General features: G+C 42.7%; 1 protein-coding gene across 5 annotated transcripts in view; it reads right to left on the minus strand.

The window, feature by feature from the left end:
- Positions 1–26534, minus strand: part of Vav (Vav guanine nucleotide exchange factor) — a 385659-nt gene that overhangs the window by 16986 nt on the left and 342139 nt on the right. For all 5 annotated transcript variants that reach the window (XM_068383125.1, XM_068383124.1, XM_068383126.1 and 2 more), the window contains 2 exons: positions 23751–23870; positions 23269–23420 (listed from right to left, as the gene is read on the minus strand). In XM_068383125.1, coding sequence (XP_068239226.1) covers positions 23269–23420; positions 23751–23870 — 272 coding nt within the window. The remainder of the gene's footprint in view (positions 1–23268; positions 23421–23750; positions 23871–26534) is intronic.

Consider the following 26534-nt stretch of genomic DNA (forward strand, 5'->3'; position numbering starts at 1 on the left):
TGGGTTCTTCTTGTGTAAGGAGATCCCTTCCCCTAACAAGGTTGGGTCCAGCCACCACTTCAGAAGAGTCTTGACTTCTATTGGAATGGGGAAGGAAAAGGAGTCTTCCTGCATCTTTCTGTTCCACGTCTTCGAAAGAAAGTGCTGAAGAGGCCTTTGGTGGAGTCTCCCCAGAGAGACAAACTGTTCGAGGGAGGATAGAGTCCCCAGCAAACTCATCCACTCCTTCGCTGTGCATCTCTTCTTGTCCAGGAAAGTTCTGACTTTTACGAGACACTTGGTCTGTCTTTCCTGAGAGGGAGAAGCCCGAAAAAGAACTGAATTCAGAACTATCCCCAAATAGAGAATAGTCTGATTCGGTCTGATCTGAGACTTCTCCCTGTTGATGACCAGGCCTAGATCTTGAGCCATCATAAAAGTCTTCCGTAAATCCTCCAGACATTTCTCCCTCGATCGTGAACGAATCAGTCAATCGTCCAGATAGAAGGATATCCTTATCCCCTCCTGATGCAGCCAACCTGACACATTCGCCATTACCCTGGTGAAGACTTGAGGAGCCTTGCTGAGACCGAAGCAAAGAGCTCTGAATTGGAAGCACTTGCCCTGCATTACAAATCTCAGGTACTTCCTCGAAGTCGGATGGATGGGGACATGGAAATATGCGTCCTGCAAGTCGAGGGACACCATCCAGTCCCCTGGACGTACTGACGCCAGCACCGACTGAGTCGTCTCCATGGAGAACTTTGTCTTCTCCACAAATACGTTGAGAGCGCTGACATCCAGGACGGGTCTCCATCCGCCCGAGTTCTTGGGGACCAGAAACAGGCGATTGTAAAAGCCGAACCGGTTCTATCGCCCCCTTGTCTAGCATTTGGTCGACAAGGTCTACTAGGGCCTTCTGTTTCCCCGGATCTGAGTACCGGGCTACTAAGGCCAGCAGAGCATCTGCGAGAGGAGGTTTTTTCAGAAAGGGGATCTTGTATCCTTCCTTGATGACTGAGAGGGACCAGGTGTCCGCCCCTCTCCTCTTCCAAGACTGCCAAAAACCTGACAGTCTTGCGCCTACTGTCTGGAGGAGACGAACTTCATTTTCTGGAGCGAGGTCTGAAAGAACCCCTGGTAGATCTTTGTCCTGATTCTTGCCTTCTCCCTCTAAAATCTGGTCTTGAAGTAGTCCTGCCCCGAAAGGGCTGCTGGAATCTCCTTTCCTCCCGTTTCAAAGAAGAAGGAGGGGCTGCCAAGGGGTTACGAGCAGAACGAGATAAAAGGTCTTGGGTGGCTTTTTGGGCCAGAGAAAGCGTAATGTCATTAACCAGGGACTCGGGAAAAAGATGTTGAGAGAGGGGGGCGTAAGGAAGCTCAGACTTTTGAGCAGTGGTAACAGACCTAGAAGCAAAAGAGCAAAGCAGAGCTCTCTTCTTTTGGACCCCGGCTGAGAACAGAGCCGCCAACTCATTCGCCCCATCTCTGAGGGCCTTATCCATACAAGACATAATACTGGTAAGGTCCCTAGATCCTTCCATCTGGTCAGTTTTCCTTGCGAGAGTCCCAAGCGACCAGTCTAGGAAACTAAAAACCTCAAAGGCTCTAAAAATACCTTTGACGAGATGATCCAGCTCCGACATCGACCACATGACCTTGGCTGAGTTGAGAGCATGCCTTCTAGCAGAGTCCACTAAACCAGAGAAGTCACCCTTGGAGGAGGAAGGCACTCCCAGACCCAAAGGTTCTCCAGTTGCATACCACATACCCGCTCTTGAAGCAAGACGAGCTGGTGGAAACGAGAAGGAAGTCTTAACTGATTGTCTCCGTTCCATCATCCAGTCATCAATCTTCGTGAGAGCCTTCTTTGCGGAGATAGACAGCTTCATCTTGATGAAGGCAGACTGTTTCTTGGCCTTCTTTCTGTTAAATTGGGACAGAGGAGATTGAGGGGCAGCAGGTTGGAATTCCTCTCCAAAAAGTTCAAGAAGGGAGCGAGAGAGAACTTTGTAATCTCCCACAGCGTCGGCAGGATTATCATCGTCATCAGAAACATCCTCGAGGTCCTGATCCACATCTGCAATATCCTTCGAAAGAGAAGAAGGATCCTTAGAACCCGACAAGGGCAAATCAAAGGCATCATCCTGCAAAAGACGGGTTGCATCCTGGAGTCCCGCGCTAGAAGAATCCTTGGGATGAGAGGCAGTATCATCCCGAAGAGGAAGGGTGGTATCGCCCTGGGACCGAGAACGAGAGGCAGAGTCGTTCTGATGTCGAGAGCGAGAGGCGGTATCGTCGTGACGGTGAGAATGAGAGGCGGTATCGTCGTGGCGTCGTGAACGAGAGGCGGTATCGTCGTGGCGTCGAGAACTAGGGTCGGTATCGTCGTGGCGTCGTGAACGAGAGGAGGTATCGTCGTGGCGAAGCGAACGAGAGGAGGTATCGTCGTGGCGAAGCGAATGAGAGGAGTTATCGTGCTGGTAACGTGAACGGGAGGCGGTATTGTCTTGGCATCGAGAACGAGAAGCAGCATCGTCTATAAGGTATCGTCCCGGTATCGAGAACGAGAAAACGTATCGCCCTGGTATCGCGAAGAAGTATCGCCTGGCGAAAGCACACATTCCTCATCCTGGCGTAGAGAGGGAGAAGTTTTCTTTAAAGAAGAACTCCGTTCTCTCTTAGAAGCAGACTTCTTAATCGGTAACGAGTTGTCTTTACGTCTGTCAGACTGGGCTTGAGGGCGGCTAAAGGCTTGCACTAAAGTCAAAAGTTGTTCCTGCATGACAGACATAAAGGATCTAGCAACATCAACTGGGTCTTGCGGGCCCGAAGGGGGGGGGGGGGGGCTGACGAATAACTCTCGTAGAAGGGGGAGGATCTTCGGCAGTAGGCTTCGCCCTTTTCACAGGCACAGAGTCGAAATCATCCTCCGACGGACAAGGTTCATAACTGCTAGAACCGGGAGAGAAAGAACGAGACCGTTCGTCGCGGTTCCATCTCCTCTTAGTAGGTCTTGAAGCTTCAAACTTCCATTTACGTCTGGACGAATTCGGAGAAGAAAACAACACATCCGACACGTCTTTCCCGTGACGGTCAAGAGCAGCCTGGGAATCGACAACAGGACTGTCTGAGGCGACGGCTGACCGAGGGAACGTACCTCTCACCCCCTTTCGGTCATCGACGTACCTTTTCCCTTGGTCCTGGGAGCTTGGTAGAGGTCTAGGCCTAGGGGTATGAGAGATTCGGTCAGTCGCCACCTCCACTGCACTAACACAAGCACTTTCACTTTCCTTACCTTTAAAGGCCTCCAGTTGTTCTTTAATGGCCTTCAACTCGGCCGCCAGGCTAGCGTACCGAGGGTCATCCGTAGATACGGAACCTGTAGGAGGTGCAGGAGTTACTACCTCAAGGGAAGGATCAACTTCCAAAGAGGAATCAATAATAGGATCAATAGATAAATCTACACTAAGTTAGTCTTCCTTACCACTAACAGACTTGGACTTAGACCTAGAAGCTCTCCTAACTCTATCGAGCTCTAGCTTACGCACATAGCGCTTCATAATTAACCAATCTTTCTCATCCAAAACCTTACATTCCCCGCACCTATTATCAAGGGCACAAACAAAACCCCTACAATTAGAACAAACGGTGTGAGGGTCTACCGCCATTTTCGGTAGTCTCACCTTACATTCCTCATTCGCACAGATACGGTAATGACTCTTTTCACTCATAATGAAAAACAGCAAAAACGCTAAGAGAAAACAAAATACAACGATCGCCAAAACCCCAAATCAGAGTACTTCACTAAAAAAGCAGACTGGTACACCAAGCAGGGAAAGCGAAGAAAAACTCTTAATGAAGGACCAACGTGTTGTCGATCCGGCCGGCAGAGATGAACTGAAGAACAGAAAACGGGAATGATTCCTCCTACCACCCTTTAACGGGTGTTACCACCCAACCACCACAAGGCGGTTGCCTAGTTTAGAAAAATTCTGCCGAAATAGAGATAATTAGCTATGTATATATAACTGCCAGGTAAGTTCTATTCATAAAACTGTAATTTTACTAAGTAGTCATCATACAACTATAACAAAACACAGTTGTTCCTTTCTAGTAACATTGTACAGTTAGGCAGGCTTCTTTTTACGTGAGTTCTCACTTTGTGAATTCGCTTACACGCGGCATAGAGAACTGCAATAACTATTAATTACAAAATCACATATTAGCAATAACTCTCTCCTTTAAACTGAGAGTGCTTCCCGCCACTTACCTCTCTCTCCACCCAGCTCTCGCTATATACTGTATATCCATTTACTCTGGTAAAAAATTACAGCAATATTTGAAATAAACTGTTTTTTGATTTAACTGATGTTTCACTTCAACTGTATTTAATAATAATGCATGTAATATTCCCAATTTAGTATAGTATTTGTGAATAAAAACAGCGAATTCAAATCTTTTCCATCATTTATGTTTATACTTTCCAAATCAACTGATCAACCGAGCATGGTCTGCCATCGGTAACCTCAATTTTTGGATAAAATAACTCTTACTATTAAGGCACGCTACCAAAAGATATTTCATATTTCCTAAAATAAATAGTTATTACTAAGATATTTATAATTTTAGTTTATAAAATGAGCTGTATTTCTGTTTAGGAAAGTCTATCTATCTATCTATATACCAAGGCACTTCCCCCAATTTTGGGGGGTAGCCGACACCAACAATGAAACAAAACAAAAAGGGGACCTCTACTCTCTATGTTCCTTCAGCCTAATCAGGGACTCAACCGAGTTCAGCTGGTACTGCTAGGGTGCCACAGCCCAACCTCCCACATTTCCACCACAGATGAAGCTTCATAATGCTGACTCCCCTACTGCTGCTACCTCCGCGGTCATCTAAGGCCCCGGAGGAAGCAGCAGGGCCTACTGGAACTGCGTCACAATCGCTCGCCATTCATTCCTATTTCTAGCACGCTCTCTTGCCTCTCTCACATCTATCCTCCTATCACCCAGAGCTTTCTTCACACCATCCATCCACCCAAACCTCGGCCTTCCTCTTGTACTTCTCCCCTCAACTCTTGCATTCATCACCTTCTTTAGCAGACAACCATTTTCCATTCTCTCAACATGGCCAAACCACCTCAACACATTCATATCCACTCTAGCCGCTAACTCATTTCTTACACCCGTTCTCTCCCTCACCACTTCGTTCCTAACCCTATCTACTCGAGATACACCAGCCATACTCCTCAGACACTTCATCTCAAACACATTCAATTTCTGTCTCTCCATCACTTTCATTCCCCACGACTCCGATCCATACATCACAGTTGGTACAATCACTTTCTCATATAGAACTCTCTTTACATTCATGCCCAACCCTCTATTTTTTACTACTCCCTTAACTGCCCCCAAAACTTTGCAACCTTCATTCACTCTCTGACGTACATCTGCTTCCACTCCACCATTTGCTTCAACAACAGACCCCAAGTACTTAAACTGATCCACCTCCTCAAGTAACTCTCCATTCAACATGACATTCAACCTTGCACCACCTTCCCTTCTCGTACATCTCATAACCTTACTCTTACCCACATTAACTCTCAACTTCCTTCTCTCACACACCCTTCCAAATTCTGTCACTAGTCGGTCAAAGCTTCTCTTCTGTGTCTGCTACCAGTACAGTATCATCCGCAAACAACAACTGATTTACCTCCCATTCATGGTCATTCTCGCCTACCAGTTTTAATCCTCGTCCAAGCACTCGAGCATTCACCTCTCTCACCACTCCATCAACATACAAGTTAAACAACCACGGCGACATCACACATCCCTGTCTCAGCCTCACTCTCGCCGGAAACCAATCACTCACTTCATTTCCTATTCTAACACATGCTTTACTACCTTTGTATAAACTTTTCACTGCTTGCAACAACCTTCCACCAACTCCATATAACCTCATCACATCCCACATTGCTTCCCTATCAACTCTATCATATGCTTTCTCCAGATCCATAAACGCAACATACACCTCCTTACCTTTTGCTAAATATTTCTCGCATATCTGCCTAACTGTAAAAATCTGATTCATACAACCCCTACCTCTTCTAAAACCACCCTGTACTTCCAAGATTGCATTCTCTGTTTTATCCTTAATCCTATTAATCAGTACTCTACCATACACTTTTCCAACTACACTCAACAAACTAATACCTCTTGAATTACAACACTCATGCACATCTCCCTTACCCTTATATAGTGGTACAATACATGCAAAAACCCAATCTACTGGTACCATTGACAACACAAAACACACATTAAACAATCTCACCAACCATTCAAGTACAGTCACACCCCCTTCCTTCAACATCTCAGCTTTCACACCGTCCATACCATATGCTTTTCCTACTCTCGTTTCATCTAGTGCTCTCCTCACTTCCTCTATTGTTATCTCTCTCTCATTCTCATCTCCCATCACTGGCACCTCAACACCTGCAACAGCAGTTATATTTGCCTCCCTATTATCCTCAACATTCAGCAAACTTTCAAAATATTCCGCCCACCTTTTCCTTGCCTCCTCTCCTTTTAACAACCTTCCATTTCCATCTTTCACTGTCTCTTCAATTCTTGCGCCAGCCTTCCTTACTCTCTTCACTTCTTTCCAAAACTTCTTCTTATTCTCTTCATATGACTGACCCAATCCCTGACCCCACCTCAGGTCAGCTGCCCTTTTTGCCTCACGTACCTTGTGCTTTACTTCCACCTTTTTCTCTCTATATTTTTCATACTTCTCTATACTATTACTCTGCAGCCATTCTTCAAAAGCCCTCTTTTTCTCTTCCACTTTCACCTTCACTCCTTCATTCCACCATTCACTGCCCTTCCTCATGCTGCCTCCAACAACCTTCTTGCCACATACATCACTTGCAATCCCAACAAAATTTTCTTTTACTAACTTCCATTCCTCCTCTAAATTACCAGTTTCTCTTACTCTCACCTCGTCATATGCCATTTTCAACCTTTCCTGATATTTACTTTTTACCCCCGGTTTTATTAGCTCTTCAATCCTCACTACCTCCCTTTTACATCCACCTACTCTATTCCCCCACTCTTTTGCTACAACTAATTTTCCTTCCACCAAAAAATGATCAGACATACCGTTAGCCATACCCCTAAACACGTGCACGTCTTTCAATCTTCCAAACATTCTTTTAGTCACCAACACATAATCCATTAATGCCCTTTCTACTACTCTTCCATTTGCCACTCTTACCCATGTATACTTATTCTTATCTTTCTTTTTAAAGAAGCTAGCACCTATTACCATCTCTTGTTCAACACACATGTCTACCAGTCTCTCACCACTCTCATTTTCACCTGGTACGCCATACTTACCAATGACACCTTCTACCTCTCCAGCGCCCACTCTAGCATTTAAGTCACCCATAACAACTACATAATTCCTTCTACCCAGTCCTTCTACACACCTAGTTAAATCATTCCAGAACTCATTCCGATCTTCTTCACTTTTCTCACTACCTGGCCCATACGCACTGACAAACGCCCAACATTCCCTACCCAACCTAACCCTTACCCACATTAACCTAGATGATATCTCCTTCCATTCCACTACTTTACCTGTCATCCATTCACTCAGCAATAACGCCACACCCTCTCTCGCTCTTCCCCTTTCAATCCCAGACACTCTACCAGACATTTCACCAAACATCACTTCACCCTTTCCTTTCATCTTTGTCTCACACAAGGCCAATACATCCATCCTTCTACTTCTAAACATACTTCCAATCTCACATCTTTTACTCTCTATCGTACTACATCCACGCACATTTAAACACCCCAAAACTAGAGTGCGGGGAGCAGTCACTCTCCCCCCAGCTCCATCTCCTTGTCGATGTCTCGCAGGAATTTTTTACAGGAGAGGGGGTTCCCAGCCCCCTCGTCCCGTCCCTTTTAGTCGCCTCTTACAACACGCAGGGATAACGTTGGCGCTATTCTAATTTTTATATGCCCCCGCGGCCACAGGGGGTATAAAAATAAAACAATTAGTGACTTTTAACAATGATCACAATTTTATATATTCCTCTCTTTCTCTTTCCCTTAACTTTTTCCTACTTTTATTCAATATTTCCCACTAATATACTCTATCTGCCTTAATAATTCTATATTAACATAAGATTCTGTGTAGACAAATTTAATTTATCGATTAAAAAAAAAATTCCTGGCCTTCACATCACTTGCTAACGTAACCCAAGTCTCTCACTTTCATTTCCGTTAATTTCATAACAAATTTCATTTATCATTTTCATTCCCTTATTCATCTACTTCCCCTTTATATCCTTATTCTTTTTCCCATCCCTTTTATTCAATATTTCCCAATATACTTTATCTGCACTAATATTTCTATCTATATTAACTCTCGTATTTCTTTTAATTTTCGCATTCATATTATTATATTCCTGAACAAATTTCATCTATCATTTTCATTTTATTATTCCTCTCATTTCCTTTTATATCCTTTTTCCTTTTCCCATCCTTTTTATTCAATATTTCCCACTATACTTTATCTGCGCTAATATTTCTATATTAGCGTAAGATTCTTCTCACACTCTGGCCCCCCTGTCGCCTCTTCCCTTCCCCTCCCAACATCCACCCTTCATGCACCTCCCTCACTCCTCCCCTTCTTTCCACCCACTCTCGCTGACTCATCATGTATCTACTCCTCTGTTTCATAGGGCTTCGTCCTCTGTTTTCTTTTTGCTTCACGCTTTGCTCCCCGCATTCCCATAACTAATTGTTCCCTTCTCTTGGCGCTCACCTCACTGCCATCGTTCGTCTCTTCCCCTTTCAAGTTTTCCTAATCCTTTTTCTTGTATTTCCTCATAATTTGTCTTACCAAATAATTTTCCCAAACAGTTCTGCTTCTCCTGGCCACCCATTTTGCTCTCATCTCTATTGTTCTTGTGTCTCGTAAATCATTCATTCACCCTTCAAACACCTGCCACCATCACCCGCAACAGGTACCCCAGAATACCCCCCGACCTCACACCCAATGCATGCACTACTTCATGCTGTAATCGTACTGTTTTTGTTACTTCTATCTCCAACTTTTATTCATTCCTTTTATTTATTTCTCTCTTTTACTTACCTGATACTCTATTCTACTATATCAACTATAGTATATCAATGTTTTAAATATGTTAGGAACAGTTTCTTCTGAATTATATAAACAACGCTATGTGCGCATAATCTCAGTACGGTAACATGACCTTGGGATCAGCTGATGCCTACTGAAAGTAAAACCAAAGTGATTGCTGAATCTTGAAATGCTCCCAAAATTGAAAAATAGCATACAAACATGCTTTATAAACCACAATTAAACAATAATTTCTCATGAAATATGAAGGCCTAATAATAAAATAATATTTAAATACCGTATGAAGCTTTAAAAATTAACTAACCAAAAGCATGCACGCACACACATAGAAAGAGAGAGAGAGAGAACATATTTGTATGATTAATAATAATGGCTAAAAACGTACTATATGAAAACTATATCCTGTAGCAAACTAGTGCTGATGTAATATTCATCAAGAATATATTTAAAATAAATTAAGAAATTATATAAACAATACGCCATTCGCATGTGCGCATCTTCTCAATACTGTAGCAGGAACTTCAGATCAACAGCACAGGTAAAAAAAAAAGTTGGTTATTGTTGATTGCTAAAATGTTTCCCAAATTGAAAAATAGAGTATAATAATGCTTTAATAGAGCATATGATATCCTATGGCACAAGAAAATTAAATAATGATATCCAGTAAGAAAGTAATGATAAGATATGACTTTGATGATTGCCGAATCATAATGCAGCTTAATAAATCTACAGAAACTTCCCTTTTTTAGTTCAATATACGTCAAGATCGACTTACGACGTGTCTCTTGGTCCCCATCTCCATCGTAAGTTGATGACTACCTATATGATAAACTGGTTGCCTTCCAGAGTCTTGCTTCCCAACTTGACATATTGAAACAATTCCAGATTTATCACAGTTATATTATCTTGAAAAATTATTTAGCGCTGTTCGGAAGTTCAAGTAGCCCATATCCAACAACAGAAATGGCAACCCTGCTCATCAGTCTTACATCGTCTCACCTTGCGTGTGTATCTCCTGCTTTAGTCTTTTTTGAGCAGAATTATGTTTACTTGTAAAAAATAGTGATGTATTTGTATACAATAGTACATACTGTACTCCTGTACCCTGTTCATATTTATGGAGTAATATACTGTATATATGTGATTTTCTACAGTACTGCACAAGAGACAATGTGACCCATCAGGAGCTACCTCATGTTTTAAGACTGCGTAGAACTTTGTACAAAAAATGGTTAGTATTCGTTGCATAAAATATGTATACTTAATTAATTTTAATGCGTATACATATTGTACAGTACAGAATTACAGTAACGTATAGTATTGTTTATTGTAAATATTGGCTACGTGTGGGGCGAGTCGAGTCGTCTGAACAAAAACAGCGAACACTTATAGTACAGTTAAGCTTCACTATAATGATAGTACTATATTGTACATATATTACAGTAATATACACTAGAGTATCAGCGAGTGTTATAAAGTATTACTAGATAGAAACAACAGTGTTTTGTTGTTACACCTTATGTGTATGATGACTATTGGGTAAAATTATGATTTCGGTCCGGGGAACAACTACTGTACTATAGTGTTACGTACTGTGATGTAACCTTACTGTATTCAGAACGTAGTATACATGTGCACATGTACTGTACACTTACTAAACGGATTTTGAGCGAAGCGAAAAATCTATTTTTCGGTGAGATAGCCATGTCGTCCTGATGGAAGGTTAGCTTCCTAGGGTATATTTGACTACAGAGATATTCCCAGAGAATTTAACTTAAGGTCTCCAGAATTCTAACTGCTGGCGCAAATATCCTTAAAGTTTCCCTTAAGGATATCGCAAAATATCAGGGGACGTATTCTAGACACACCACATAGCAATCTGCACCCTGCATAGAGTTTAAGCTTCGAGGGGGAAAAGTGGCAAAATAAAAGAGCCGTTAATAAGGTTCCCTTCCTCCGTTACTGTTCGAGTGCTCAGATGGCGCCACCATCGCCGCCATCTTTATTCCTTGTAGCGTTGAGCCGGTGCTACAGATACAGTATTATTGGGAGGGATCCTGCCAAGGACTTTCAAAGAAAGGAGGGCGGGTCCATCAGGACGACATGGCTATCTCACCAAAAATAGATTTTTCGCTTCGCTCAAAATCCGTTTTTTGGCTCAGGCCATGTCGTCCTGATGGAAGTTTACCAGAGCAATAATGTATCCGTGGATTTTCCAATCGTGCCTTAACCTCAAGATAATACTTCCTTGGTCACTTAGACCTTAGAGACCTATGACGTTACAGTTATATGTCATTGCTTCTAATCATGAACTATGTTAGTGCTCCCTCCCCCTACAGGGAAGTGTCATCCTAGACTTGGGAAGAAGTCTCAAAGTTTGCATATTTCATATGACCACCCTAGCAACCAAAGGGGCATACAGGTCTCGCTGTATGCCTTTAGCCAAAGTTTGTATTTCAACACAAACAAAGGTTCACATAAGCCACCATAGCATCTAAGGTGTATCAGCTCAGCTGTATACCACAACAGATAAGTTTATATCCATGTCGAAACAAGGTAAGCATGGGCAGAAAAGGTTTGTATACATGTAAGAACAAAGTTACTACAGTTGATCAATGTTATTATTCAGAATAATAAGGAATAAAAAAGGTAATGCTTATACATAACTTTATTTATATATGTTTGGGGCGAAATAAGATGCAAAAAACAATTAGACATTTATTGGCAATCAATAAATAGTAATTCAGCATACATTTCATAACATAAAAAATGCAAGCGAATAAAATTTAGTAAACATAGAAAATACAGAATAGATCAGAAATACTTGTTTTATTCTGAAAACACAAGTTCATGCCACTCATTGAAAAATTCAATAATTTTTTAATACTTCTCTGAGAAAGTCTGTCTATTTACACATGTAAAAAACACACGGCACTAGTGTTAAGTCTATGTTTCTTTACCATTAGACACTGGAACAGTCCATAATGTCACCTTGATGACATTTCACTTACCATGTTACTCTGTAATGTGCCAACATGTACACCCTATAGAATTATAGTCCCAAATAATTCACTGTTCCTCGCAGCACTAAGCGACAGGTTTTAGTACACTACCTGCTGCCATCAGGTATCTCTTTAATTCTTGCACTTGCTTCGTGTAGTGCTTGAAAAAAACTCTGGATGACTTCCATCCAGTATACGAGCGAAGACGCTTGAAATCCATGAGCTAGAAAAAATCTAATGACGAAGCAATTTTCCTAGGATCATGACCTGCCGGTGTACTGTCAGGATCCGCTCTGCGAATGATGGAGGTGATCTTCACCCTTAGTTGTTTCAGGGATAAGTTTGAGCCCAATGTTTCTCCTTTAAAGAGCTGTCCTCCCCTGAAGTCTGCAGTTCTACGAAGATAGACCTTTAGACACTCCACTGGACACAGCGAGACATCTTCCTTCAAAGGGCAGATTCTCCAGGGACCCCACCTCTTGGTGGGTAGCTCGTTCTTGACAAGAAACGTTTGGTCAGAGAAGAGATTCAATTCTCCCATTTCAATAAACTGGATATGGCCTCTTCCCAAGAAAGGGCCACTATTTCACTAACTCTAGCCCCTGAGGCTAGGGCAAACAAGAATATAACTTTTTGAGTCAAATCTTTCAGAGAGCAATTCTCGTTGTCCAATATCGAGGTAAAGTGTAGTACCTTATCCAAGGACCATGAAATGGGCTTTGGAGGAGCTGCAGGCCTATGCCTAGCACAGGCCTTAGGGATCTTTTTAAAGATTTCATTAGAAAAGTCTACTTGGAATGCATAAAGCAAGGGTCTAGTCAAGGCAGATTTATACGTAGTTATCGTATTGGCTGCTAAACCTTGTTCGGGAAGACGAATAAAGAAAGATAAACAGAAATCTGGTGAGATTTCTTTTGGTTTTCTTGGCTTGACAAAAGCAACCCACTTCTTCCAAGACGACTCATATTGCCTTCTGGTAGATTTAGACTTATATTCCTCTAAGAAGTCTATACTTTCTTTTGAGATCCCAAACCTTTTCCTTACTGCTAAGGAGAGAAAATCATGAGATGAAGGTCTTGGGTTTTCCGAAATGAAGCAAAGACAGTCGACTTCTGTACTTGTTGAGTCAGAACTGGGTCCGGCAGAGGAATCAGCCTCGGCTACAATTCCAATACTAGAGGAAACCAGTTGCTCCGGGGCCACTTGGGAGCCACTAGGGCTGCTGTTCCTTGAAAAGATCTCAGCTTGTTGAGGATCTTCATCAGCAGGTTGGTTGGAGGGAACAGATAAATTCTGGTCCATCTGTTCCAGTCTAGGGACATGGCGTCCACTGCTTCGGCTAGAAGGTCCTCAAATGAGGCCACATATTGAGGAAATTTCTTGTTGTCACTCATCGCTAAGAGGTCGATCTGCAGTTCCGGGACTTGATGTAAGACGAAGGAGAATAATCTTGCGTCTAGGGACCATTCTGACTCTATAGGTGTTAAGTCTGGATAGAGGGTCCGCCGTCACATTACGGAAATCTTAAAGGTGAACAGCTGATAAGTGCCATCTCTTCTTTTTCGCAAAGCGGAAGATGGCCAACATTACTTGGTTGAGTTGAGGTGATCTCGAGCCTTGACGATTCAGGCATCACATTATCACCTCGCTATCCAGAATCAGTCTTATGTGGAATAAAGGGCGAGGGGACAATTTCTTCACTGTGAGGAAGACTGCCATGCCCTCCAAAATGTTGATGTGGAAGGTCTTGAATAGAGAAGATCAAGTTCCCTGAACTTTCCGTTGATGAGAGTGACCTCCCCATCCTTCCAATGATGCGTCCATGTGGATGATGACTGAGGGTGGAGGCGGTTGCAGAGGCACTGACCTCTTCAGGTTCTTGGCCTCCGATCATGGCTTAAGAAGTGATCGTAGTCGGATCGGCATCGGTCTTATCAGATCTCTTCGAGCGCTTCATGCGTATCTTCTCCAGACTCCTGATGCATCTTTTAGCTGCGCTCTTAGCACTGGGTCTGTCAATGATGCAAACTGAAGGGAGCCCAGCACTCTCTCCTGTTGGCGTCTTGATATCCTGTTGGATTTTAGTAGTCTCTTGACAGATCCTGCTATCTCTCTCCTCTTCTTTAATAGAATGGAGAGGCAATGTGACTGTAAGTTCCAATGTATACCTAGCCATTGAAACTTTTGAGCTGGAGATAGTCGAGACTTTTTGGTGTTGATCTTGAACCATAGATGTTCCAGGAACTGGATCACTTTCTTGGATGCTTGCATGCATTCTGTCTCGGATGCTGCCCACACCAGCCAATCGTCCGGGTAGGTCATTACCTGGACACCTTCTAGGCGTAGTTGTTGAACGACTGCATCTGCAAGCTTCGTGAAGATCCTTGGGGCTATGTTTAGTCCGAAGGGCATGGCTCTGAAAGCGTACTTTCTTTTTAGTAGCCTGAATCCTAGGTAGGAGAGATTGATCGGAATGTGCCAATAGGCATCTGCCATGTCTATGGAGACTGTGTATGCCCTTTTGGGCAATAGGGTCCTTATAAGTTGAAGGGTCAGCATCCTGAACTTGTCGTTTTCTATGAACTTGTTGAGTGGCGACAAATCCAGAATGACTCTGAGTTTGTCTGAGTCCTTCTTGGGAACACAAAACAGCCTTCCTTGGAACTTGATGGACTTTGCCCGCCTTATTACCCGTTTGCTCAAGAGTTCTCGGGTATATTCTTCCAGAACGGGGGTGGAGTGTTGATAGAAATGCGGAAATGATGGTGGAGCTGTCTTCCAGCTCCAACCTAGTCCGTTCTTGATTAGGCTGTGGGCCCAGGGATCGAAGGTCCAGCGATCCCGGAATAGTCGGAGTCTTCCTCCTACCGGAAGCATCTCATTGCTTCTGGTGTCCGGAGGGCTCTCCTCCTTGACCGCATCCTCCCATACCCACTCTTCCTCTCGAAGGATGTCTAGAGGAACCTCTACTTGACCCTCTACCTTTAGGGCGAAAGGTAGTGGTCTGCTTCTCATAGGCGGGAGTGAAGGCTGGTGACTGATTCACCACCTGCTGGGGTACCATCTGGTAGGTGGGATGGGGATATGCCACCATCTGGGGCACCACAGTCATGGGAAGTTGCTGTTGTTGTCTTGCGGGACAAGAGGGCAACCTTGGCCTCTTTGTCTTCCGTTTCGGTTGGGGACCCTCATCCGGGGAAGACTTCCTTTTAGCCGACATACCCCACTTCTGGAGAAGATTCCTGTTCTCCAGGGCGGCCTTGTCGACTATTTCTTGACCACTTCATTTGGGAAGAGGTCCTTCCCCCAAGATATTGGGAGATATCAACTTCCTGGGTTCGTGTCTTACCGCAGCCGAGGCAAACACGAACTCCCTGCAAGCCCTTCCAGCCCTAACAAAGCCATATAAGTCTTTAATCAGGGTTGCCAAATGTATTTTGGCCATTACCATGAACATATCTGGGACCTATGTTCACTGAGGCCAGTAATCTGGAGGGACAGAGAGGCAGCAAGCATTTCCTTCGTCTCCTGCTCGCTATGCAGGAGAAAATCAGACAACTTGGGGAGGTTTTCGCTGAACTGACGTCCAGCGATATCCGCCTCCAACTTCCCGACTGAGAAGGTAAGCTGAATATCCTTCCAATCCTTGTGATCTGTAGGTAGGGCTAGGGAAAGGGGCCTACACTCCTCCAGTGTAGGGCAAGGTTTCCCAGCTTCCACTGCCTTGATCACCGCCTTGAACCCTTTCTCCGCAAAAGGAAAGGCCATTGTCGCTGGATCAAGAAAGGGAGGATGTTTCTTACTCAGGGCTGGCACCTTAGAATTGGTGAAGCCCCTGTCCTTCAGACTGCTGGCCAACAAAGCTTGAGCCTTTGTATGGTCAAGCACTATGACCTCCTTCAATTCTGTCTCCTCTTTGGATACCGGTTCCGCCTTTAGACGGACGAAGCAGTCAGGATAGGAATCAAAGCTGGACCAGAACTCGATGTCCTCAATAAGAACAGCTCCCAGCTTTTCTGAGATGAAGATCTTCCCATTCGTGATGGGCATGTACTCAGCATGCCTTCATGGGTTTACCTCAGAGCACGAGGGAAGATCCTCATTGTTTCTTATGAGACCCACGGGACGCTGCAAGCTGATGAATCTCCTTCCTTAGTGCAGCTTCCCTTTCTTCACCCCTCTTATGGAATGTCTCCATCATGGCCATGATGGCAGACAGGGTCTTATCTGACGTATCAGGTGGAGGAGCGGAGGAAGTAGAGGGCACTGGTTCTGGGGCTGAAACCGACGAAACAGACACAGTTTCGACTTCATCCTCTTCCGTCTCTGGAGCCAACGTTGACTCTCTCTTCCTGACCTTCAGCAAGAAGGTCCTTTTCGGTGTCTTCTGACACCTCTGACATCCTCTCGTCATCTAGATTGATGTCCTTCATTGCATCTGAGACATCCATATCTATGGAAATCTGGACACAAGGTATCTCAGGGTGTGGCTGTGGAATAACAGCATCCGCAGATGCTTTGGGGAATACATAGGCCCTCATACGCTCGTTTGGGAGGTAAGGCCCCATGGCATTTTTCTGGAAGCCACGAACCCATCTAAGCAGCTTACTCCGAGCTACATCCCTTGACTCCGTTGTCTTGGGGTCTTCAAAGGCCTCACTAACCAAGGCTTTGCACACATTACATACCTGGGGGTCCCAATATTTGAGAGGTCCCTTGGTGATGGAACAATGGGAGTGTGTCCTACACTCTTGTGGCCGCAGAAGTCCTTGCTGTGGACGTTGCAGAAGATGCTGCGGCACTTCCCATGGTCCTCCTGTAAAGAGAGGAAAATAAAATGAGTATAAGGTAGTTCATCTTATTAGATAAACTAATAAATATTATTAATAATATTTTCCATTTTATTTTATTGCATATAGCTTAGGATAGATGAGCTAGAAATGAATTAGGAAAGACATACGTGTGTTTCCTGCCCAGCCAATTGCTGTGACCTCCCTCAAAATTAAGCCAAGGGTTATCCTCCTCAGGAGGCCCATTGGAAGAATCTAGCTTATAAGGCTAGATGCGTGTAACTAAACACCAGCTTCCAAAAGATTAGTAATGAGGGTCATTGGTAACTGATCATCTATCAGTATATGGAAAGAGTTCCTTTCCTTATCTTATGTGGTCTCAACAATAGACAGTGCCTGGACAAACAGAGTATGTTGGAAATTTAACTACTGTATACTTTTATACCATAGTTTTCTGTTTGCAGTATGGTCTATACTGCAAATATACTGGCTACTGTATAGACATATACTGTAGTTATAGCCGGCATGTTGCCGGCAAGGCTAGCACCTAGGGCACAGTTCAACTGGCACAGCATTGACTGGAATGGTATCCGGCGGCCCGCCGGATTGCCGGTCGCCGGCACACTAGCCCAGTCAGCATTCTATGTGACAGGGTGGTGGCCTGTAGTCAGAACTCGGCCCGCTCTTGCCGGCTAAGTCAGTTGTGTCAGCAGATCATTGGCTGTCGGCACATAATTCTAGCCAGCATCTTGCTGGCTAGGGTAGTGGCCAGCAGCCGCCAGTTAGGGCACCTGGTGGTACTAGCCGATAGAGAGAGAGAGAAAGCAAGGAGTGAAGGATGTTGTAAGAGGACTGTCTCACTTCCTTCCTCCGGAATGAGGGTTCAAATGGAAGGGTAGAATATTTGATATTCAGGCTTCCACCCATCCACCTCCATTGTCGGTCACTGCCGGACACAGGTTGTGAATGGCAGTCCAAGAGAGGACTGAAGAACACTCTATAGCAAAGGGATCTTCTGCCGGCAGCTGGTCCCGCCGACACAGCTATCCCGGAGCCTGTGTCCGAAGGGAAAGCTGAGCGACTAGGCCATACCAGCAGAAGCCTGAGCTGGCCCTACAACTTGCCGGCAAGCGGTGAGATTGCAGGACAATGGCCAAACGGTTGTGATAACTAGGCCATCACTAAAGGACAGAAAGGGGAGGGAAAAGGGTCCTGTATAGGGTGTGAGAGGAGCCGGCAGGTTGCTGGTCCTACCACACCCTAAGGAAGCTCTGTTTCAGTACCGCCGCCATCCTAGGCAGAAGGAGAATCTATTCTCCAGCCTAGGGTCTGCCAATACAGTTAAGGGGCCGGCAGCCATCTAGCCGCCACCCTTAAACAAGAGAGAAACAGAGTTCCAGTGCTGGCGCCATCCTAGGCAGCAGAAGAATAACTATTCTTCAGCCTAGGGTCTGCAAGCACAGGACTAGTCTACTAGACCACAGGGAGAAGGGGGTAAATCATATGACCCCTTCAAATGCAATCTAGGGAGGCTTAGCCTCCTATGCCAACCACATAAATCGACAGGGGAATCTCATTCACCCTACCGATCAGCTGCCGGCACAAGACTATATACTCCGAGGCTCTGACCCAAACCCAAAGCTTACCATCTGCAGCTAAGGGAAGGGGCAGAAAATACCCTGGCCTAGTTTGCCTAAATGACAACTCGAGGCAGAGGCAGAACAATAAGGGTTGTAGCCGAAGGCTACGCTCAGAGGGAATGAGGGATTACCCTATACACGAGGGTAACCGGGGAGTATGTATGAAAGTATACTAAAGCCACTAGGCTATTAGCCTAGTGACAGTGAGATCGACTACCTAAATCATCGAAGTTCTCTTGTATACTATCTCAGAAGAGGATATATTTATATGCAATCGTTATATCTTACTTCCACATTTTGCACTTTACTTCCACATTTTTCTCTCTAATTTTTCATACTTCTCTATACTATTACTCTGCAGCCATTCTTCAAAAGCCCTCTTTTTCTCTTCCACTTTTACCTTCACTCCTTCATTCCGCAAGGTACGTGAGGCAAAGAGGGCAGCTGACCTGAGGTGGGGTCAGGGATTGGGTGGGTCATATGAAGAGAATAAGAAGAAGTTTTGGAAAGAAGTGAATAGAGTAAGGAAGGCTGGCTCAAGAATTAAAGAGATAGTGAAAGATGGAAATGGAAGGTTGTTAAAAGGAGAGGAGGCAAGGAAAAAGTGGGCGGAATATTTTGAAAGTTTACTGAATGTTGAGGATAATAGGGAGGCAGATATAATTGCTGTTGCAGGTGTTAAGGTGCCGGTGATGGGAGATGAGAATGAGAGAGAGATTACAATAGAGGAAGTGAAGAGAGCACTAGATGAAACGAGAGTAGGAAAAGCATCTGGTATGGATGGTGTGAGAGCTGAGATGTTGAAGGAAGGGGGTGTGACTGTACTTGAATGGTTGGTGAGATAGTTTAATATGTGTTTTGTGTTGTCAATGGTACCAGTAGATTGGGTTTGTGCATGTATTGTACCACTGTATAAGGGTAAGGGAGATGTGCATGAGTGTTTTAATTCAAGAGGTATTAGTTTGTTGAGTGTAGTTGGAAAAGTGTATGGTAGAGTAATGATTAATAGGATTAAGGATAAAACAGAGAATGCAATCTTAGAAGTACAGGGTGGTTTTAGAAGAGGTAGGGGTTGTATGAATCAGATTTTTACAGTTAGGCAGATATGCAAGAAATATTTGGCAAAAGGTAAGGAGGTGTATGTTGCGTTTATGGATCTGGAGAAAGCGTATGATAGAGTTGATAGGGAAGCAATGTGGAATGTGATGAGGTTATATGGAGTTGGTGGAAGGTTGTTGCAAGAAGTGAAAAGTTTCTACAAAGGTAGTAAAGCATGTGTTAGAATAGGAAATGAAGTGAGTGATTGGTTTCCGGCGAGAGTGAGGCTGAGACAGGGATGTGTGATGTCGCCGTGGTTGTTTAACTTGTATGTTGATGGAGTGGTGAGAGAGGTGAATGCTGGTGCTTGGACGAAGATTAAAACTGGTAGACGAGAATGACCATGAATGGGAGGTAAATCAGTTGTTGTTTGCGGATGATACTGTACTGGTTGCAGACACAGAAGAGAAGCTTGACCGACTAGTGACAGAATTTGGAAGGGTGTGTGAGAGAAGGAAGTTGAGAGTTAATGTGGGTAAGAGTAAAGTTATGAGATGTACGAGAAGGGAAGGTGGTGCAAGGTTGAATGTCATGTTGAATGGAGAGTTACTTGAGGAGGTGGATCAGTTTAAGTACTTGGGGTCTGTTGTTGCAGCAAATGGTGGAGTGGAAGCAGATGTACGTCAGAGAGTGAATGAAGGTTGCAAAGTGTTGGGGGCAGTTAAGGGAGTAGTAAAAAATAGAGGGTTGGGCATGAATGTAAAGAGAGCTCTATATGAGAAAGTGATTGTACCAACTGTGATGTATGGATCGGAGTTGTGGGGAATGAAAGTGACGGAGAGACAGAAATTGAATGTTTGAGATGAAGTGTCTAAGGAGTATGGCTGGTGTATCTCGAGTAGATAGGGTTAGGATTGAAGTGGTGAGGGTGAGAACGGGTGTAAGAAATGAGTTAGCGGCTAGAGTGGATATGAATGTGTTGAGGTGGTTTGGCCATGTTGAGAGAATGGAAAATGGCTGTCTACTAAAGAAGGTGATGAATGCAAGAGTTGATGGGAGAAGTACAAGAGGAAGGCCAAGGTTTGGGTGGATGGATGGAGTGAAGAAAGCTCTGGGTGATTGGAGGATAGATGTGAGAGAGGCAAGAGACTGTGCTAGAAATAGGAATGAATGGCGAGCGATTGTGACGCAGTTCCGGTAGGCCCTGCTGCTTCCTCCGGTGCCTTACATGACCGCGGAGGTAGCAGCAGTAGGGGATTCAGCATTATGAAGCTTCATCTGTAGTTGATAACAGGGGAGGGTGGGCTGTGGCACCCTAGCAGTACCAGCTGAACTCGGTTGAGTCCCTTGTCAGGCTGGGAGGAACGTAGAGAGTAGATGTCCCCTTTTTGTTTTGTTTCATTTGTTTATGTCGGCTACCCCCCAAAATTGGGGGAAGTGCCTTGGTATATGTATGTATGATATATCTTACATGTATAAATTGCCTAATTATCTTCATTTGAATTCAATAACACCAGGAATGCTTATTATATCATGCATGAAAGTAAACTAGAACGCCTAGGTTAGGAAGCCTAGCATAATCAAGATCGGCTACCTAAATCGCCGAAGTTAATACGAATACAATCGGCATAATATAATTAATTTCTAGCAATGAAGACTAAATAGCTAATTTCATTTATGCTATTATACCGGGAAAGTCGTTCTAGCTAACTAAATAACTCATGCGATACGAACAACAGCACCGAAGACGCCTCCGGTTCAGGCAATAGCTCTGCCCAAAAATTAGCTTAATTTTGACTTAATTTTTTTACTTTACAGCACGAGCTAAATTTATAGAGCGTAAAGATCAAATACTCAACTTTCCAGAGGCAGAGGAAGCTGGAGATTGCATGATAAATCCAAAATACTGAGACAGCTACCGGGAAAATCACCGAGCGAGTTCGCTACAGAAAAAGGAATAAAGATGGCGGCGATGGTGGCACCATCTGAGCACTCAAACAGTAACAGAGGAGGGGAACCTTATTAACGGCTTTTATTTTGCCACTTTTCCCCCTCGAAGCGTAAACGATATGTGGGGTGCAGATTGCTATGTGGCGTTTCAAGAATACGTCCTCTGATATTTTGCGATATCCTTAAGGGAAACCTTAAGGATATTCGTGCCAGGAGTTGGAATTCTGGAGACCTTAAGTTAAATTCTCTGGGAATATCCCTGTAGTCAAATATACCCTACGAAGCTACTTAAAGGAACCTTCCATCAGGACGACATGGCCTGAGCACAAAAATTTAATTACAAACTACTTATACTGTGATAGAAACCAAGTAAAAAAATATTACGCAGTGCTTGGTGTTTTAATTATCTGAGCGTAGGCAATGGGCAGTGATTTGTTAGGTTAGGTTAGGAGTTATTCCATCCTAGGGTACCAAATATACACCTGTCTCTGTTACTTAACCCTCGCGAAGAGTGGGGGCTGACTGTAAGTCAAACATCATTTGTAATAACCTGATATTGATCTTATATGAAAGGGAACTACCTGTTGACTTCTGAAAATCATAGATATCTGAATTAGGCTATTCATACCCGAAGGCAAAATTTAACCCTGGGGTTACTTGTTCAGTAATGATTTGCGCACAATTCGAGCTAAGAACAGTCTCTTGGTCGCCATTGTGTTTGTTGGTTGAGGAGTGTATGTACTCATAACAACTGATATAGATCCACGAAATACTTTGTACTGTTAACGATATTTCAAAAATGGGAATACTAATGTTAATCTTTAGTCTATTGGAAGAAAATCACTATTTACCTGCTTGCTTTCCGCCGAAAATATGACGTCATCAACACATATGATAGGAGCTTGACCGATATTAAAATTTTCTTAATGTATTTTTTGTTTAAAATCGATATGGTATATTATCAATAAAAGAAAATAATAATTCACCAAGAGAAATTAATTCAGTTTTATAAAAATATTAGACTATTGTGAAGGAAATATTTGTCCTATTAGTGTACTATTTCTGACAGACTTGTGCCGTCACCACAGTCGTAAGTCAACAACTACCTGTACTTTTGTAAAGTATTACAAACTATACTACAATGAAATAAACCACAATAAAATAATGTAGTACAGTACAGTGAGTTATCTAGGGAGTTAGTCGACGCAGCATAGGAAGTAGTGGTCATTATGATTTGGGGGGTTATGAGTTGACTCACCCAAGGGCACCATTATTTTGTGATTTTTCTCCCTCTTGGTGGGTATGTCTGTTACATAACTCCTAAGTGAGAGAGAGATGACTCTATTGATATTGGATGGTTTGCCACGAAAACTGTCAGTTACAGTTATTGGGAAACCTCTGGAAATCTGTCTTTTTAGTTCTAAATATCCATAGCCGTTGACAATCTGCTAATGCAAATGATCTAAAAAGAAAGTATGTCAAATACCGACACCTTGATAAAGTTTTAAGAGACATACCCACATTCGCTAAATGCTTACTCCTATTAAAGGACAAGGGTTTGTAATTATGTAGGAGCATGTATGAATTCAAATGCTCCATCACTATCAAATACAATGTCACTGACCCACAGAATAAAATTCCCTATTACTGACTGAGATTCAAATATAAGATGAAACAAAATTTGCTTACCTTAAGGATAAAACTGGTTTTCTATGACGTACTGACCACCGGAGAAGAAAGGTTTCCTCTTCCGCTCTTGATAGAAGACTCTCGGCATTTTCACGAGACATTCTCTCGGCCCACCAAGGGTATTCCATGAGGAGATGCAAGTACCCCGGATACTACGAAAGGGTGAATATCACCGGAAAGTAAATTTAGAAAAATAGTTAATTGATGAATGCTAAAATATGGATATTTATAAAGTTTAGAAAATAGACTTTGAAGTAACACTAGGTACTGTTCACTGTGCAAAAAATTACGTATTTTATATCAATTTGTATTTTTCATAACTACACAAATCTGAGCCCTTTAATAGAAGCATGATTTCTACACTGGTACTATCATTTTCATTTACAATAAATCTAAACTCAAAATACGTTCACTGGAACTTAACCACTTCTAAATAGAAGCCAGTCTACATTTTCAATGGCAAACTCAAATGTGCATCATACCACATCATTCAGAGGTCCTCGATCTATTAGTGGCGGTGGCGGGGGGCAGCCTTGACAACGGGTTACTTCTCCGAGGCAATTCTTATGAACAATCATTCTACAATTCCCACACTGATAACCCTGAAAAAAAAAATGATGATTAGAAGGACGAAGAAGCCTGCAAGATAGTACTGTATTCTGAACTTATCAAAAGTTTTGGGGTCTGGACTCCTATTAAATAACAGAATTAAGGGTCTAACCTCTTGGAATGTACCAGATTTTGGAGTTTGGGCTCCTAATAATCACCCTTGGGGTCTGATCTAATAAGGACTACAGATTTTGAAATCAATTTGAAATCATTTAAAGGAGTTACTCCTAGTCATGTTTTCTACGACCAAACATTCAAAAGAAAAAGGCATTTGATTGCATCACTCTCTTCCGGTCAAACACTTGTGGGGCGGTTGAGGCATGACCTTTGATTAAATGACTCGGGTTTGTATAGATAGGAAAAATACAAATTGTTTTTAAAAATCATAATTCATTCCTACGAGGATACAAATTTCCAAGTCATTCAAATACGAGTCTTCCTTAGGTGGAGGAGAAGTCTCCATTAAGAGGTATGTACTTCTCTAAAAATAAAATTACTTATGAGTGAGCGCAAAAGGTCAAGAGGGGATTAAATTGGAACGATATAGCACGCTCTTAAAAAGGCAGGGCCGTAAGTTCAATCCAAGTGGATTTGTGTTGTGCCAGGGGTGAAGCTATATGAACAGTAAGAGTCATATAAAGAATATGTCCAATATATCATCAAAGATATCTGAGAAAACATGACAATCTTAAATGCATTTGGGTGAATTCTAAGTGAAGGCTTCAGGTCCATCTGAGATCACCATCCACCTTGATCCACACTTCATACCCTTATAATGCAGAGAATAACCGATGCCTTTCTTTGATAAAAAAACAGTAATGTGTCCCTTAAGAGCATGTGATTAGATAATTTTTTTACGCTGCAACAAAAGGGCCTAAAGAGAAAGTGTCCAAGGACCTATGAGTATAATCTCCAAGGTAATTGTCTATAAAAGTGTTTTGTCTCTCCCATACGCAAGCTTGGAGGACTTGTATTACGGAATAGTTTTTGCAGAATGCTAGGGTTTCAGGAAGACCATGGACATCCTTTGCTCTGATGGGGAGGAGGGGGGGCTGGCGACACTTCCCCTGAGGATTTATAATCTCTCCTGATTGTTTCTCTTAACCTGAGAGATAGTGTTTTTGGATACTTTCTTCTTGGATTGACCTGTGCTCATGAACAAATTGGAAATTTGCGCTGAGAATACTCCGTTCTCTTTAAATATTTTCAAATTGCTCTCACGGGACAGAGTAAATGTCATCTGGGTCATCAGTTATCTCTTTAAGACAAGATCATGAAACTTTCATGTCTGATACCATTTTCATCCTGATTTTGGGTTTTGGATATAAATTCAGGAACAAATTATACGGATAATTCTTACCACCCTCTGGAATGTGATATAAGGTAAGATAGGCCATGTTTCCATTCTCAACGACAAATCTTAAATTTAAACATTGTAAAAAGTCATAAATTATTGTATTTTTATACTTTCTTAAACAGAAATATAACTTATTTTATAAACTACAAACATAAATATCTTAGTAATAATAGTTTCTTTCTTTCTCATTTAGCTACTTAAGTGCAAGATGTCTTTTCATAGCTGTAGGTTGGCCAGGGCACCAGCTACACATTGATATACTACCACTAGAGAGTTATGGGGTTCTTTGACTGGCCAGACAGTACAACATTGGATCCTTCTCTCTGCTTACTGTTCACTTTTTCTTTGCCTACACATACACTGAATAGTCTGATTCTCCTCTGTCCTCATACACCTAACAACAGTGAGATTACTAAACAATTCTTCTTCACCCAAGGGGTTAACTACTGTACTTCAATTGTTCAGTGGCTAATTTCCTTTTGGTAAGGGTAAAAAAACTTTAGATATGGTAAGCAGCTCTCCTAGGAGAAGGACACTCCAAAATCAAACAATTGTTCTCTAGTCTTGGCTAGTTCTCTTGCTTAGGGGTACACTTGGGCACACTATTCTATCTAATTTCTCTTCCTCTTGTATTGTTAAGGTTTTTATAGTTTATATAGGAAATATTTATTTTGATGACAATGCTGTTCTTAAAATATTTCCTTTTTCCCTGTTTCCTTTCCTAACTGGGCTATTTTCCCTGCTGGGGCCCCGGGGCTTATAGAATCCTGCTTTTCCAACTAGGGTTGTAACTTATCAAGTAATACTAATACTAACATAGTATATTTCGTATTGCCAAAATTGCCCTCTCTCTCTCATTTAGCTAATAAAGTGCAAGAACTTGACAGCATATTCTGTATTGCCAAAAAAATTTCTCTCTCAATTGGCTACCAAGGTGTGATATGTACTTAACATAGTATATTCTGTATCACCAAAATTGTTCTCTATCCCTAGCTCTCTCTTATTCGCCTACCAAAAAAGCAAGATTTACTAAACAGTATATTCAGTATTGCCAAATATTCTCTCTCTCTCTCTCTCTCTCTCATTTAGCCACCAAAGTGCAAGATATACTTAACAGTATATTCCGCATTGTCAAATTGTTCTTCTCTCTCCCTCTCTCACATTTACCTACCAAGGTGCAAGATGTACTTAATGGATTTTGAGCGAGGCGAAAAATCTATTTTCGGGTGAGATAGCCATGTCGTCCTAAAGGAAGGTTCCTATAAGAAGCTTCCCAAGGGATATTTGATTACAGTGATAT

This window comes from Palaemon carinicauda, chromosome 11 (assembly GCF_036898095.1).
Source record: "Palaemon carinicauda isolate YSFRI2023 chromosome 11, ASM3689809v2, whole genome shotgun sequence".
Classification (NCBI taxonomy): domain Eukaryota; kingdom Metazoa; phylum Arthropoda; class Malacostraca; order Decapoda; family Palaemonidae; genus Palaemon; species Palaemon carinicauda.